A 16,520-nucleotide genomic window follows, 5' to 3' on the forward strand; every position below is an offset into this window, starting at 1 on the left:
ATATCCACCACTTCCTCCAAACAAGGGGGAGGAAGTGGATGCCAGCTTGAGACAAACCCATACTTATGTTGCCTCTTGCAAACAGGAAACAAAGTTTCGTGCTTGCTGGTACGAAGAGATACGCTTGCCTCTCTCTTAGTACTCGGCCCAGAGGTCTGACCATTGATCCTGCGGTGCACACCCCGATCAATCGGACAGAGGCTTGGATCCCTCCCTCGCTCTTACGACCAGGGAGGCATTCCAGGGATGGACGAACACCAGTCTGTTCATCAAAGACTCAGATTCCTCCCACCAAGAAGTGAGTCTTCCTATTGTTAAAGGACCGATGGTTTGTATTACGTATCGGAAGAAATGACAATTTGTCGAAAATTGCATTTTTCCTAACTATACAAACCTGAGGTCCTTTACATATAGTCCCTCCTCATGCTACCCCTCACTCTGCGTATTTTACATGGGCCAAAAGCAAAAGTGATTTGTTTACCGCGCGACTGTTGGACAAGCAGTTAACTACCGTTCTCCCCTTGTTCGAAGCTTACGACCGTTCCAGCTGCCGCTAGCTACTTCCTATTGTTAAAGGACCTCAGGTTTGTATAGTTAGGAAAAATGCAATTTTCGACAAATTGTCATTTTGCATGAAGGCCCATCTCTCAACACCCACTAAAGGTATTCCTATAAAATGAAAGTGATTTGTAAGCTATAAGTTAGACAGTGGTCTCTCATTCCCCCTTTCTGAGTTAGCTCTTTTGACTAGATTTTCTCTGTACTCACAGGTAATTTGCATCAGTTTTGAATAGCCTATTTATTTTATGCTCCTCCTGCAGATAAAAGCACTTGTAGAATATGTATTTGTATGCTAAGAAATACAAGACTTGTATTCAGTAAGAAATACAAGACTTGTATTCAATGTCATAAACATCACGATACATGTATATATGTACTAGAGTAATGTGTTAGCTTTTGAGGTAAGTAACATGTAGCATTTTTTAATTTATATATTGCCTTTTGTGTGATATAAGTTGTAAGGCCACAAAATGAATAAACTCATCTGATGAGTTCTGTAGCAGTATTTGAAGCTTTAATAAACTTTATTTTAGCACTTTTTATATCAGTCTGCATTATTAATAATGCCATATTTTTATTTTGACAATATAATTTTTAAATCTATAGGGTATGCATGTCATTTAAAAGTAATAACAGATATTACTTCATAAAAGTTAAGTTAAATTAAACTTTTGGGCCATTATATTTAGTCTTGCCACAAAAATATTGAGAACTCTGAGACTTGTAAAGATGGTGATCTAAGTAATACTACTGTTTCACATATGAACTTTTATAAATAAAATTTTTAAACATAATCCAAAGTCATAAGTAATTTTTTATTATCTAACAAAACTTCATAAAATTTGTACATTATTAACTGCAATATTCCCAACTGTACAAAAAAAGGCTATAAAACATATGCTAAAGCATAAAAAAACAACAAAATATACAGACAGCTTAAGACCTTCGAAAATGTAACCATTTACAAGCATAAATTATCACATAAATCTCTAACATTTATTACATAAATTATATAATTGTAAACATGTTTTCTATTGAAAGTGTTCCTTTTAAAATTACTTACTCAAGTTAAATACTTTCATGGAGTTTTTGCTTAAATACTCTTCTGTGCAGACTTGATGAAATCCCTGGGGAGCAGAACACATTATTATATTAATTATACACTGAAAAGACATGCTCGACTAAGTTACATACTAATTATTATATGAACATGTTAAGCCTTATTGTTGGTTGAAATTGGTCATCAAAAATGTCCATTGTTTCATAAACTCATCAATCATAGCTAGCCTTAATTCACAGTATCATATCCCCAGATGCATTGCTTCTGAAGAGAAGAAAAACCACTAGAATATCAACTAATGAGTTACTAGAAAATCAATCAATGAGTGAGTGACAATATATGTATGCCCACCTTTGACCTATAGGTATAGGGAGACAGCCAGCCTCCTTTTATGTAAGATACACCAGCCAATAGAGCCCTCTCTGGCTAATCAGGTTTGGAATATAAAGTTAATTTAATTTCATTCCTCTTTTAGCTCTCAATTTATTAATCTTTTTTTTTCTAGAAAATATTTTGTTGATTACTTCTGTTTGAAACTCCTCATGAGCACTGGTAACATTACCAAGGTGGAGAGATCCAGATACCTTAGCCTGAAGATGTGAAAACAAGCCGAGTGATAGTACAGTGGATTACCCAGTCTCAGGACTCCGTTCCCATCTCCATGGACGCCTCCACCATTATTCTTAGGTCAAGAATTATGGAGGAGTAATGATAGTAGTTTATATTTGACAACGTCTCCAAAAGTTGTGTGAGAGAGAGAGAGAGAGAGAAAGAGAGAGAATGGGTGGAAGAATGAATGGGAGTGGTTAAATGGCGGTCGGAAGCATGTCTGTTGTGGCGCTCTGTAGTATGTCAGTGGAAGTCTGTTACGAGCGTCGTAAGCAGTGAGGCGTCTGGTGAAGTCAGAGTTGGTTTTGGCAGCAGTTATCCTTTGGTGGTTAGTTGTTTTGGTGTTGTGAAGTTGTTGTGTCTGTGTCTGTCTGTCTGGTTGTGGTGAGGTTGAAGAGGTTGGTGGTGCGTTTTCGGTGTCTGTGAGTGCTGGTTGGGGCAGTGTTGGTCTTGGTGGGTTGTTGTGCTGGGGGAAGTCGTGTGGTTGTCATGTTCTTTCGGGCTGTTGGTGTTCGTCTGCAGTGATTTGTTGGGTTATTGAGTGGTTGTGGGGTTGTGGGTCTCGGGTGGTTGGTTTGTGTTTGGTTGTCGGCGGTGGTTGTGTCGGCTAGCCTATATCCGGCAGACAGCACAGCCTAGCCCTGAGTATCAGAAGCCAGAGGGGAGTACCTGTTTGTGTTTTGTGTGTTCGGTATTTCATTGAACCAATTGTCCTGCAGGTTAAAGGTAACGTAAAGGGGAAAGTGTGAGTGAGGGAAATTTTGTTAGCTGGTACGATTAACGTAACTGTGGGGCGTTTGCTTGCTTTTGTTACTTAGCTTTTGATTCCGCCACAGAAAGAGTGAAATAATCTCCTGAGTGCTAGATGGGGTCCTGGAGGAATGGAGTTGTCCAGACACATAATATCTTCAAGGGCATGGGCTCTATCTTCTGTTTCTGCTCCCTAGCTCATTTGTGACCTTGTGGTGTTTGGTTGGAACTCCTACATTGATTTGTACCATGAAACTCATCAGTCAAACCTTCTAAACAGTGTTTGGATCTTGAATCTATTACCCTAGCACCCTCTCTTTACTCGGTAATGGCCTAACTAGTGGAAGGTGCATGGAAACATGCCCTGCTTTGCCCACTTACTCCCAAGCACACAGCAAACCACAAGCACAAGTGGAGGAAGAGCTTATGGGAAACCTATTCCTAGAATGACTGTACTTGATACATACATGCTCCAGAGATTGCACATGCCTTGAGCAAGTAGGCAGTGCTGGCTTTACCCAGGTATGCCCCAAATGAGGCACAAGGGAAAGAGGCTAACCAGTTATCTGTGCAATTACTTGCCGAAGAACTAAACACGCACAAAATGAACAGGTTGCACACACTTCTTGTGTATCTTTAAAGGCATGAGCGGAAGTGGTGATCCAAGCAACTAAGTTCACTTGGTCTCAAGATTGAGCTTGCACAGAGCAAGAGAAACTAACTGGCTCATCAACATGTAATCCCTACAGACATTGCCTGAAAGAGTCGAAAGCAGTCCTCTTGTCTAATTATGCTATGCTGGTGCGGGGTGGCAAGTACCTTCCCTACCAAGAGGCTGGATGATCAACTGTAGGTGACTGAGAACCCCTGCTTTACTTCAAGACAGGAGAGGACTTACATGAAGTTTGTTGGGACTTATAGCAAGAAACCCTAGACTTCCCCTTCTTCTTCTTCCTACAAGAGGAAGGGATCAATAATTTCTTAATCCATAAGTAAAAACTCTTCTACCTTTTTTAGAATGTCTCAATGACATTTTATAACCATTATTATTAAAAAGTAGTTCAATGAGGCCACTAAGTCATACTGATACTCTCATAGGGCTCCACAAAGAATTGGCTTTTAAAAAGAAATGAGAACTGAAAATGGAACCAGGAAAAATTAAATTAGTTAGACTGCTATGTGAGAAGAAACCAATGGAAATAGATGAAAAGTAGAAGGCAGAAAATATGCAGCTGGGACCAAAAGAAAGGTACAAAGAACTTTTAGAACCAGTTTCAGTATGCCATGCAAGGCATACAGTAAGGGCCAACCAATACACAGACCCCATCCGATGAGCATAACACAATATCCAAGAGAATCTTTACAATCTGGGCACGTTTATTTTACTCTAGGATATTTTATAAAACTTTACAAAATCTAGTTTACATTAGCCAGAATATACTAGCTATATGTTAACTGTTGCACTCAGCTTGACCTGTCAAGAATCTTTTCTATGATTATTAGAATTATAAAATGGTATTGTCCAGATGAAATAAATAAAATTACAACTTGTCAGAATTTGCTTACCTTATGATTGATGTCAGTTCTGGGGCTTTTGCAATATAGTTGTGACCATAGCCCAATTCTGCTTTAAACTCTATGAAACTAATGGGGTGCTCAGGAGATCTTCCATTCTGACCAGCTTCATGTAACTATAAAAGAGATATAAACATAAAAATGTTCACATCATATTTCGGGTATAGGATTGAATTTAACAATATAAATTGTAAAATTTGTGGTATGCAATATCCTTTTCAATTACTAAATTTATAGCTCAGATCTTGTGATAACTTGATAAAAAAATATCCTTAACAATAAGGAAAATAACTACTATACCATTATATAAATAACTTTTACCACGTGATCATGAGAATTAGGGTGAGATATTAGATCAAAATACCACAAATGAAGAAAGCTGATTACAAGAATGATAAAAATATCCTCCAGAATATAACTAAACAGATAAGAACATTCCTCTCCTTCACAATATAACTAAACAGATAAAGACATTCCTCATCAAATCTTTGAAGTCTGAGGAACGTAATCTCCACACATACAATAAAAAAAGAATGAATTGCTCTGACAGATTAAACTGAACAGACCTTACGGTACAGATGCACTACTCACTTGTCATAAACTGCCCTTCTCCCTTCAGGTAAGGTGTCAGGGAAACTTTTCATCACAAACAAAATGGCACCACAGGTTAAAGCTTTTGTTATTGAACAAAACGGGGTTTACTTGAGGGCAAAGGCTTAACAAATCTCACTTAAATGAATAATCTGCGCAATAATTTTTTGAATTGAACGTCATACAGCCATGACAATAAAGCAAAAGGAATATAACAAAGAAAGATAAAATGCAATTTAGCAAGTAAATGGAGTACATATGAGAGAATCATAATATTTATCATATTAAACTGCACTGAACCATGAAATATTATATGCACTAAATTACAATTTTCTTACCTTTTTACCAAGATCAAATGGAATAACTCGGTCGTCGTGTGCATGAAGAATGATAAGTGGGGTTGTTATTTTAGTTATATGCACATCACTCTGGAATTGGACGTCAATATCCTTAAGTGGTTCCACAAATGCCCAATCAAAATATGGTAAACCTCGAAAGAGCTGCAAATAAAAAAAAAAGCACCTTCATTAGAAACAAATTAAACATGAGTAAAGTTTCCATATTAATTTTTGTAAATTATATCAAACAAAAAGTTCCTGTCAAAATATATTTTGACAATTACAATGTTCCATTAGCCACAATCCCTAGTCATATCCTTATGGAAATATCCTACCATATTTCTGGTATCTCATTCTACTGTGGAAGCAAGTTTGACAAGAACTAATACTAAACAGTGACAGAAAAATGGAAAGTCTTAGAAACCCAAAATAGCCTACAACCCCCCCATGGGAAGGAATAAAATATGAAATACAGTGCTTGCTTCACTTTTCATCCTAATAATATGTATGTATCTTTCATCAATTTTAATCTTGCCAGTTATCATTTCTGAATATATTATTTATGCTAAATATAATTTCTGAATATGTTATTCATGTTAATTAATTCTGAGAATATAATACAAATTTTTTTTCAAAACCTGTGTAACATTCCATGACTAGTGTAGCCTACGATAAACTAGACTAATGGGAGTGGAGAAGGCCTATCCAACATTCAGCTAAGTTACTATTCATACTCTTCTGTTAACTTTATACAATTAGCAGGCAAGAGTAATATATGACAATAACAGTTGAAGCGTATGGTAAAATAAAAATCTTGACAGCCTTAGAATACGGAAATGATACAGTTTTCACTGGTAGAATACCACTAGAATTATAAAGCTTGCTTAATAAAAGGCATCAGAAATCTAGCGATGAGACTTGAGATAGATGTAAGACAAACAGAATAAAAACAGTAGCATAAGGAGGTGAAAGAACACTAGATGGAGAGACAATGCGGTTAAGTTTCATAGTATTTAAAAACAAACAATATTATTCAATACATGTTCTTTTGAGTTGGAATATAAAGAAAAAATTTAAAAAAGCAAATCAGATCAGCTGGCTGGATAAGTTTTGGAAATCAGACAGAAATTGCATACAAAAGATAGATTATACATTAGCCTATTGCAATCTGGTTTTGTTATATGGAAATAAATCATGGTATGACAATGTAACTACAGGCGGTCCCCGGGTTACGACGGTTCCGGCTTACGACGTTCCGAGGTTACGACGCTTTTTCTTAAATATTCAATGGAAAAATCCGTCCTGGGTTACGACGCTGACGCTTCCGACGCTCCGAGTTCCAATTCGACGCTTTAAAAAACGCATACTATGATAAAAATCCTTTATAGTTTAGCACAGTATATTAATAAAAATAAGTTTCTGGTTAGATTACAACAAAAATTTTGAGATTATGATGATTTTCGACACTTTTTATGTTGTATTTTTCTATGTTTTTTAGTGACGCCTCATATGCGGAACTAGTTTCCGAGCGAATGAATACATACTAGTTTACATATAACAGTCCAAAAGCGCAAATAATGAAAAAATCATTGCTTGTTTCCAGTAATAATAACAAAACGAAGTTTCTGGTTAGATTACAACGCAAATTCCAAGTATCCAAAGAGAGACATTATCCAGTATTTGATCAGAGAGAGAGAGAGAGAGAGAGAGAGGAGAGAGAGAGGATGAGAGAGAGAGAGAGAGAGAGGAGGAGAGAGAGAAGAGAGAGAGAGACGGAGAGAAGAAGAGTGAGAGAGAGAGAGAGAGAGAGAGAGAGAGAGAGAGAGAGAGGCGTCTTCCGACGCTCCGAGTTAAGGACAGAGAAGTGTTCGTTTCGTTAAACGGCCTCTGACTCATGCCAGTAAATGTTTTGTTGATACTAATAATATAAGCCTATTTAAAGATACGTTTACTTTAATTAGTCTATATGATACGTAAATAGTAATCAAACTGTTCTTGTAGCCCTCAATATTTGGCAAAATCAAAGTATCCAAAGAGAGACATTATCCAGTACGTAATTTGATCAGAGAGAGAGAGAGAGAGAGAGAGAGAGAGAGAGAGAGAGAGAGAGAGAGAGAGAGAGAGAGAGAGAGAGAGAGAGAGAGAGAGAGAGAGAGACGCTTTGGCAACAATGGTCTCGGGGGTTTTTATAGCTTCCTTCTGCTTGATGATCGTGGATATTGTAGAAGGATTTCGACCATACTCGTTTGCCAAATCGACGATACGAATGCCACGTTCATGCTTTGCTATAATTTCATGTTTTGCTTCCATCGAAATCATTTTCTTTTGGGTTTTTTTTCTTATCACCTGCTTTGTCTTTAGCTTGAGACCCATGGTTAATAATAAAATAGACAAAATAACACGAAAAATAGGCGCAAATACAACGAACTAAACAACGACGTGTTAACATGCAGCACCAACAAACAAACAGACTGAACGCCATTTATCGGTCACCTATACAACTAACACTCATCGCAAAATCGTATCTCAAATATTTCGTTGTATATCAACAAAGCTTGTATTTTAGCAAATTTTCTGTTGTATCTCAAAACATTCGTATATTAGGGCAATCGTATAGTCAAGTTTCCAATGTAATTTGATCAGAGAGAGAGAGAGAGAGAGAGAGAGAGAGAGAGAGAGAGAGAGAGAGACGCTTTGGCAACAATGGTCTCGGGGTGGATTGAGTAACGTTTATTTTCTGAACAGATGGGACAGAGAAGTGTTCGTTTCATTAAACGGCCTCTGACTCATGGCAGGAAATGTTTTGTTGATACTAATATATAGCCTATTTAAAGATACATTTTACTTTTAATTAGTCTATATAATACGTAAATAGTAATCAGCTGTTCTTGTAGCCCTCAAGATTTTGCAAAATCACTCCAGGTTGTACATAAAACTTCAAGAATGTAGTGTCACCAGAGGATTACAATAGTTTTTACCTTCAAGAACCAGCATTCTTTTATGAAAATAACTCCATGTTGTACATAAACTACAGGAAAACACATGTAGTGTACCCAAAGGATTACAAGTAAGGTTTTTATAAACTTTTTATTAGTTTAAGACATATTTCCAAGCGTCGTTCCGGCTTACGACGATTTTCGGCTTACGACGCGTCTCAAGAACGGAACCCCCGTCGTAACCCGGGGACTGCCTGTACATCTAAAAATTTTGTCAGTATGAAATTAAAGCTTTATGACGAATATTAGAAGTCAGATGGCAGAGAGTAAGAAATGATACCTAAGATGAAATTATAGAAGCCTCACATCTACGTGACATAATGATGAAAGGGAGATGGAGAACATTTTGACATCCTTCGCACCACCCTGGGAAGAATAGTATGTGACAGTGTCAGCTGGCCTTCCCTGGGCACCAGAAGTAGTTGGAAGACCCAGACCTATTTGAATGAGAACTATGAGCTGGGAGACTGGAGATGAAGAGAGATTTGTGGAAGTGGCACAAGAAAGATATAATTTGTGGAATTTAACAGAAAACTGCGTTGCATGGCATTAAAGGTAATGAGGAAAAAGCTCTTCATAACACTACTGTAATTTCTCTAACACTTTAATTGATATGTTACTTTCCGAAAGGCACCTGCCTTCATACAGGTTCAAATGAAAGACAAGCTAGTAAGCAGTGTAGCAAAAATCAGAACTTGTGAATTAAGTGCCAAGTTTAATTGTTGAATAATTTCTAACAGATTGTTGTACATATTATTTATCAAAAAGTCCGTTGTACATTTTTTTATTTATCAAAAGGTCCTGTTGTACATTTTATTTATCAAAAGTCAACACCAAATAAATGGAACTTTACTGTTAAAGGCAGAAGTATTTTTGCTTAATCTTTTATCAGAGGGAGATAGAAGATTTGGAAAAACTGTAAGGTAAAGGGTAGGTGTAGTTTTCTTTACCAAACACTGATTGATTTTGCTTATAAAAAACAACCGAGACAGGATCTGTCCCAAATTACCCAGTACAGTAATTTGTGGTAATCACAATATAAAGAAATGACCCTTCCCTATCAGTATGACAAAAGCAAAACCATAAAGTTAGTGTTCTTTTAAAAGAAAGAATCCTCGCATATAAGCATATATAAAAACGCTTTAGTATCAAATACATCACATGGAACAACAATGAAGGAAAACACTGTCAATATTCAAGATTTCATACAAAAATAAAGGAAAGGATACTTCAATTTTACACAAGCCACACATTTAATGCTACTGTACTGCGGTGATGGTTTTGATAAAAATGATATTGTAATGATACAATTAAGTTTGTTCATACTTACCTGGCAGATATATATATAGCTGTATTTTCCGAAGTCCGACAGAAATTAAAAAAACTTACGACACGTAGTGGGAGTCAGGTGGTTAGTACCCATTCCCGCCGCTGGGAGGCGGTATCAGGAATCATTCCCATTTTCTATTCATAATTTTTATTTCCACTGTCTCCTGAGGGGAGGTGGGTGGGTACTTGATTATATATATCTGCCAGGTAAGTATGAACAAACTTAATTGTATCATTACAATATCATTTTGTTCATGAAACTTACCTGTCAGATATATATATAGCTGAATCCCACCTTTGGTGGTGGGAGTAGACAGAATAGAAAATTTTAGGAAACATATATATGCAGATAAATGATATCTTGATTCCTTACCTGTTAGCATAGCTGACTTCGTGGTTACTGCCGCGTAAGTCTGCTTGTGCTACTAGAGTTGCCAGCGAGGTAGAGACCTATATAGCTGGTGCACTCAAGATGATCTGTCAACGGGGGCGTGACCACGATGTGACTAGACCATTGACCATACAATGAGGGCAACGAAGTAAAAAACCAAAAAAACCACTAGGCCTAGTCTACCAAAGGTATTCCACTAAACTAGACTAAAAGAAGGGAGATCCGCCTCGGCCGGTCAACCCCACCACAAAACCAAAAAACACACACAATTAAAAGCTCACCTAACCACTAAAGGAAAGGATGAGTGCTACCTCCTGCCCCCAAAACGTGTCTGCAGCGACGTATGGTCCAAGCGACGAGCAATGTTCGTATGTCGCTTTCACCTCCCGCAGGTAGTGTGAAAGCGAACACCGAGTTGCTCCGCCAATATGTGGCACTCAAAATGTCACTGAGTGCCATATTTCTGTGAAAGGCTATCGAGGTCGAAATAGCCCTCACCTCGTGGGCATTCACTTTTAAAAGCTTCAATGTCACTATACACATGTGGAATGAGCTTCCTTAATGTCTCTCAAGAAGAAAGAAAGCGCGTTCTTTGACATGGGAAGATCAGGCTTCTTAACAGAGCACCACAAGTTGCCCGAAGGTCCTCTACAGTCCTTCGTTCTGTCTAAATAGAATTTGAGAGCCCTGACAGGGCACAGGACTCTCTCTGGCTCATTACCCACGATCTCTGTCAAACCCTTGATTTCAAATGTCTTGGGCAAGGTTGGACGGGTTTCGTTCTTTGCTAAGAACATAGGGCTTAAAGAAACAAACAGCATCAGAGTTATTAAACCCAACATGCTTGCTTATAGCCTGGATCTCACTAACTCTCTTCGCCGTCGCCAGAGCAGTTAGAAAAAGTGTCTTCCTTGTAAGGTTTCTAAGCGAAGCTAAGTTGAGAGGTTCAAAATTACTGGACATCAAAAACTTTAGAACAATGTCTAAGTTCCAAGAAGGAACTCTTGGTTGAGGTACCTTCGAAGTCTCGAAAGACTTCAGAAGATCATGGAGGTCTCTGTTATTGGCTAAGTCCAGTACTCTATGCCTAAAGACTACAGAAAGCACACTTCTGTAGCCTTTTTAATTTTATCGTAGGCACCGCTAAGAGACTTCATTCCTCAAGTAGAGAAGGAAGTCTGCGATCGGCTCACAGAGGTAGAGGTGGAGGAAATGCCTTTCTTCCTGCACCAGCTCCGGAAAACAGCCCACTTGGATTGGTACACGGCATAGAAGAAGGTCTCCTTGCCGTTTTGCGATTGCTTTCGCCACAGGTCTTGAAAAAACCCCTCGCTCTGGCCAAACTTCTGGATAGTCTGAACGCAGTCAGACTCAGAGCGGGGAGGTTTTGTGATACCTCTCGAAGTGGGGCTGTTTGAGTAGATCTATCCTTGGAGGCAGAGTCCTCGGAAAGTCTACTAGAAAAGACATGACCTCTGTGAACCAGTCGGTCGCTGGCCAGAAGGGGGCGATGAGAGTCATCCTCGTTCCCTCTGATGCCGCGAATTTCCTTATTACTTCCCCTAGGACCTTGAACGGGGGAAAAAAAAGGCATATACGTCTAGCCCCGTCCAGTCCCAAAGAAGGGCGTCTACTGCTACTGCTCCTGGGTCTAGAACTGGAGAGCAGTACAGCGAGGGAGTCTCGTTGTCCTGGAAGTTGCGAAGAGTCTACGAGAGGACATCCCCATAACTTCCACAAACCTCTGGCATATTTCCTGATGAAGAGTCCACTCCGTCGGCAGAAGTTGACCTTGTCGACTGCAGCAGATCTGCACGGACGTTTTCTACCCCTGATATGAATCTCGTCAGTATAGAGACGTCGTGTGCTTCGCCCATAACAGGATTCCTTTGCAAGGAAGAACAGGGATCGAGAGTGGGTTCCTCCCTGTTTCTTGAGGTATGCCAGGGCTGTGGTGTTGTCCGAGTTGATCTGCACCACATTGCCGGAGACTTCGTTCTGAAAGAACTGGAGCGCCAGATGAACTGCTGCCAGCTCCTTGAGGTTTATGTGCCAGGACACCTGTTCCCCTCTCAGGTTCCTGACACTTCCTCCCCCCCCAGTGTTGCTCCCCACCCGCGGAAGACGCGTCGGAAAACAACACTAGGTCGGGGTTCTGAAGCTTGAGGGAAAGACCCTCTGCGAGCTTCAAAGGGTCGGTCCACCATCCTTAGGGTTCCTTTACCTTTACCTTTCTGAGAACACCAGAATCGGAATCCAAAGTGTTTTGGTGCTTCCAATTGTCGGCAAGGAAGAATTGAAGAGGTCTGAGGTGCAACCTCCCTAGGGAAACAAACTTCTCCAGTGAGGAAATGGTCCCCAGCAGACTCATCCATTCCCTCACCGAGCATGATTCCTTCCCCAGAAAGGTTTGACACTTTGCTTAGGCAATCTAGTTGTCGCCCCTGGGACGGAAAAGCCCCAAAAGCCACTGAGTCCATCTGAATCCCCAGATAGACTAAAGACTGAGAAGGGGTGCAGAGTGACTTTTCGAGGTTCACCAGAAGCCCCAGGGACTTCGTTAACGACAAGGTCGTGTGAAGGTCCTCCAGACACCGGCTTTCGAGGAGGCTCGTACGAGCCAGTCGTCAGGTAGAGAGAGATCCTGAACTTTGGAAAGATGAAGCCACCTCGCAATGTTTCTTCATCAGTAGGGTGAATACCATGGGAGCAGTGCTGAGTCCAAAGCAGAGAGCCCTGAATTGAAACACTTTTCCTTTCAGGGACAAACCGCAGGTATTTCCTGGACTGGGGGTGGATGGGGACGTGGAAATACGCGTCCTGGAGATCTAGTGAAGCCATCCAATCCCCCGGTCTTAAGGCTCCCATCACTGACTGAGGTGTCCTCCATCTTGAACCTCTGCTGATGACAAAGAGGTTCAGGTTGCTGACATCGAGTACCGGTCGCCATTCCCCCGACTGCTTTGGCACCAGGAACAGTCTGTTGTAAAATCCGGGGGAATTCAGGTCGGAGACCTGTTCTACGGCGTGTTTCACGATCATCTGATCTAACAGATCGTAAAGCACTTGTTGCTTTTCTCCCCGATAAGAAGGAGACATGTCCCTGGGTGTCGTAGACAGCGGGGGGGGGGTGGTTTCAGGAACGGGATCCGGTAACCCTTCTTTAAGATGTCCAAGGACCATTTGTCCGCACCTCTCTCTTCCCAGGCTTGCGCAAAAAGCTGAAGCCTGGCTCCAACCGTGACTGAAGGACTTCTGCTTCACTTCTTGTTCTTGGCAAGCACAGTGGCTTTGCCTCTGGAAGTTGCCTCTTCCTCGAGGGGCTGGTCTCGAGGAAGAACTACTCGAAAGGGCTTCGATTTCTTGAGAATCGAAACTCCCGAGGACGAAGGAAAGTCGCAGGTCTCCTTGAAGATTGTGCGAGGAGATCTTGCGTGGCCTCTCCTGTAGGCTGGTAGCAATGTCTTTTACCATAGCCATGGGGGAAGAGATGATCCGAAAAAGGAGCGAAGAGCAAATCTGCTTTTTGTGACGGAGAGGACAGATTTGGCTGTAAAATTGCAAAAACAGGGATCTCTTTTTCAAGAGCCCTGTGCAAAAGTGAGCTGTAAGCTCCTCCGAACCATCTCTGACGGCCTTGTCCATACACGACATTACGCTGGACAGCTCCCCCAGACTAATCGAGTCGGAACTCCTAGACTTGGCATCCAGAACTCCCAAACACCAATCTAGAAAGTTGAAGACCTCTAACGTCCGAAAAAGGCCTTTAAGGTGTATACCATCCATTTCCGTAGTAGACCAGGAAACTTTCGAAGAGGACAGGTGAGACCTCCTCGAGGCATCCACAATGCTAGCGAAGTCTCCTTGAGCTGACGAGGGAAGTCTAATACCTACGTCTTCTCCCGTTTCATACCAAATGCCAGCCTTCCCACTAAGTCTCGAAGGTGGCAGGGCAAAAGAAGTCTTTCCCTGAGACTTCCTTTTCTCCATCCAGTCATGGACCTTACGAAGAGCCCTCTTAGTTGAGGGTTACTTCTTCATTCTGACAAATGCCGAGACCTTGTTGATCTTGGAAGAAGAAAGTTGTGAAGGAGGAGAGAGGAGCTTCCCGGGTGAAACGTATCTCCAAACTCTGATTGAAGAAGGCGTGTCAATACCTGTAGTCGAAGAGACTGCCGCCAAAGGTTTCTCATCATCCACTTCAACCGAAGCGTCGCTAAACCTCTGCTTCCGACACAGGTGAAGTAGGAGGAAATAAGGCTGACTAAGACTATCTGGTCTAAGTTTCCAAGAGGCGCGTTGCTGTGAAGTGGAAGGCAAAGCTGACTCCTTAATAGAAACTCCGGTCGTATCTCTAAGACCCGAAGTAACTTGCAAAGTCTCATCAAAACAGGTGGGAGACAACGAAAATCCACATCTTAGTCCACCCGAGCGTCGCTGGCGCACACCTGGCGTCCGCTGGCACACACGGCGTCGTCCACTGGCGCACACCTGGCGTCCACTGGCGCACACCTGGCGTCCACTGGCGCACGCCTGGCTGCAACTAGCGCGGGATTGGCGTCCACTCGCGCGCTGCTGCGTCCGCTGTGGCGCACGCTTGGCGTCCACTGGCGTGCGAATGACATTTACTAAAGCGCGCTTAACATCTCGCGCGCGCTCTGCTTCCGCTGGAGCACTCTTAGATGCCACTGGCGTTCGCTTGGCTTCCGACCGAGCGTCAGGATCGTGAACTTGCACCGAAGCGTTCACGCAAGTATCGAGCTCTCGCACCGCAAGCTTACGAGCGGGTAATACCGCTTCATGCGCAGAGCGAGCAAAACCTCTTCACGTTCCTCCAGAGAGCCGCTGGGGAGTCGCACGAACTCTAGAGGACGGCGAAGAAAGTGGAGAGATGACGAGCGAGGAGAGGGAGAGGGAGACCTTCTAGATCTCTTCACAGGCAGACGGTCATCCTTTCTCCTGGGACTGTGGTTGCGTCCCTTTCTTAGCAAGAGCATCAGCAAGTTGTTGCTGCAAAGAGCGCAGGATCTTTCTCAGTAGGAGAGGATTCCTTGTCAGGTGACGGGCTGATCCGTTGAGAAGACGAGTGGCGAGGGACAGGCTTCTTCCTTCTCCCACCAAGAAACTGCCGCAGCACGCGCTCGAGAGCGACTGGGGCGCTCAACAAAGTTCATCATCCGATGACTCCTTAGCCTTCTTCTGTGGCGGGAACTGCGAAACACACTCTCAGGCGATGATCGCCTCTCGAGGGCCAAAAACTGGACGTGAAGCGTCACGATCACCAACGCTCCTTTTCAGCGGGCGTGAACGAATGAGAGCTCCACCCCTTGCGCGGGGAGGAAGCCTCTGAAGAAGAGAAATGACAATTTGTCGAAAATTGCATTTTTCCTAACTATACAAACCTGAGGTCCTTTAACAATAGGAAGGTAACTAGCGGCAGCTGGGACGGTCGTAAGCTTCGAACAAGGGGAGAACGGTAGTTAACTGCTTGTCCGATCGTGCGCGCGCGCGCGCCCGAGAGGTAAGAATCACTTTGCTTTAGGCCCATGCAAAAAGTTGCAGAGTGAGGGGTGGCATGAGGTGGGACTATATGTAAAGGACCTCAGTTTGTATAGTTAGGAAAAATGATATTGTTATGTTACAATAAAGTTCATACATACTTACCTGGCAGATATATACATAGCTAAGACTCCGTCGTCCCCGACAGAAATTCAAATTTCGCGGCCACTCGCTACAGGTAGGTCAGGTGAATCTACCGGCCTGCCCTGGGTGGCAGGACTAGGAACCATCCCCGTTTTCTATCATATTTCTCTCTTCCACCTGTCTCCTGCGGGGAGGCTGGGTGGGCCTTTAATTGTATATATCTGCCAGGTAAGTATGTATGAAAACTTTATTGTAACTAACAATATCATTTTCATACAATCAACTTACCTGTCAGATATATACATAGCTGATTGGCACCCTTCGGTGGAGGGTAAGAGACGCTACTATATGGAATAGACAGGTAAACAACATATGTTGTAGGTATAAATAAAACCTTGGTTCCTACCTGATAGGTGGTAGACTTGGTGGGTGTTTGCCCAGTAGTCTGCATCACCTCAAGAAACTTTAGCGAGATATGTGATCTATGGCCAAGAGTTCTTGTGGGTCTGCCGATGGGGTCTTACCCACTTACTCAGCAGAGCCTAAAAGGACTTTGTCAATGGGTGCTGATCCACTTATATGACAATACACCTTATGAAGGAGCACACAAACAATCCCGACCACCTGATCCTAACCAGATGTTAGAACTAAGGATTGTTTACGAGTTATCCCCGAAC

General features: G+C 41.9%; 1 protein-coding gene across 2 annotated transcripts; it reads right to left on the reverse strand.

Moving 5' to 3' along the window:
• Positions 1 to 1,386: 1,386 nt before the first annotated feature.
• Positions 1,387 to 8,937, reverse strand: LOC135209574 (lysophosphatidylserine lipase ABHD12-like). Of its 2 annotated transcripts, none has more exons than XR_010313386.1 (4): positions 8,761 to 8,916; positions 5,485 to 5,646; positions 4,547 to 4,671; positions 1,387 to 1,688 (listed from the first exon to the last, which is right to left on the reverse strand). XR_010313386.1 is itself a non-coding variant. In XM_064242248.1 (4 exons), exons 1-4 carry the CDS (start codon positions 8,823 to 8,825, stop codon positions 1,655 to 1,657), a joined length of 360 nt encoding a protein of 119 aa, XP_064098318.1. In that variant the 5' UTR covers positions 8,826 to 8,937; the 3' UTR covers positions 1,387 to 1,654. The 2 variants fall into 2 exon arrangements, 1 of the variants encoding a protein (XP_064098318.1); XM_064242248.1 differs by having other exon boundaries at positions 8,787 to 8,937.
• Between the last annotated feature and the right edge of the window lie 7,583 nt (positions 8,938 to 16,520).

The sequence above is a fragment of the Macrobrachium nipponense genome, chromosome 38 (genome assembly GCF_015104395.2).
Source record: "Macrobrachium nipponense isolate FS-2020 chromosome 38, ASM1510439v2, whole genome shotgun sequence".
Classification (NCBI taxonomy): Eukaryota; Metazoa; Arthropoda; class Malacostraca; order Decapoda; family Palaemonidae; genus Macrobrachium; species Macrobrachium nipponense.

Bases quoted from the DNA above. Each gene is read 5' to 3' on its own strand.
- LOC135209574 (XM_064242248.1), bottom strand. From the start codon at position 8,825: ATGTTCTCCATCTCCCTTTCATCATTATGTCACGTAGAT. The intron at 4,672-5,484 runs GTAAGAAAATTG...TCTCTTTTATAG, and splicing joins CATTTGATCTTGGTAAAAAG to TTACATGAAGCTGGTCAGAA. The intron at 1,689-4,546 runs GTAAGCAAATTC...TCTGCTCCCCAG, and splicing joins GAACTGACATCAATCATAAG to GGATTTCATCAAGTCTGCAC.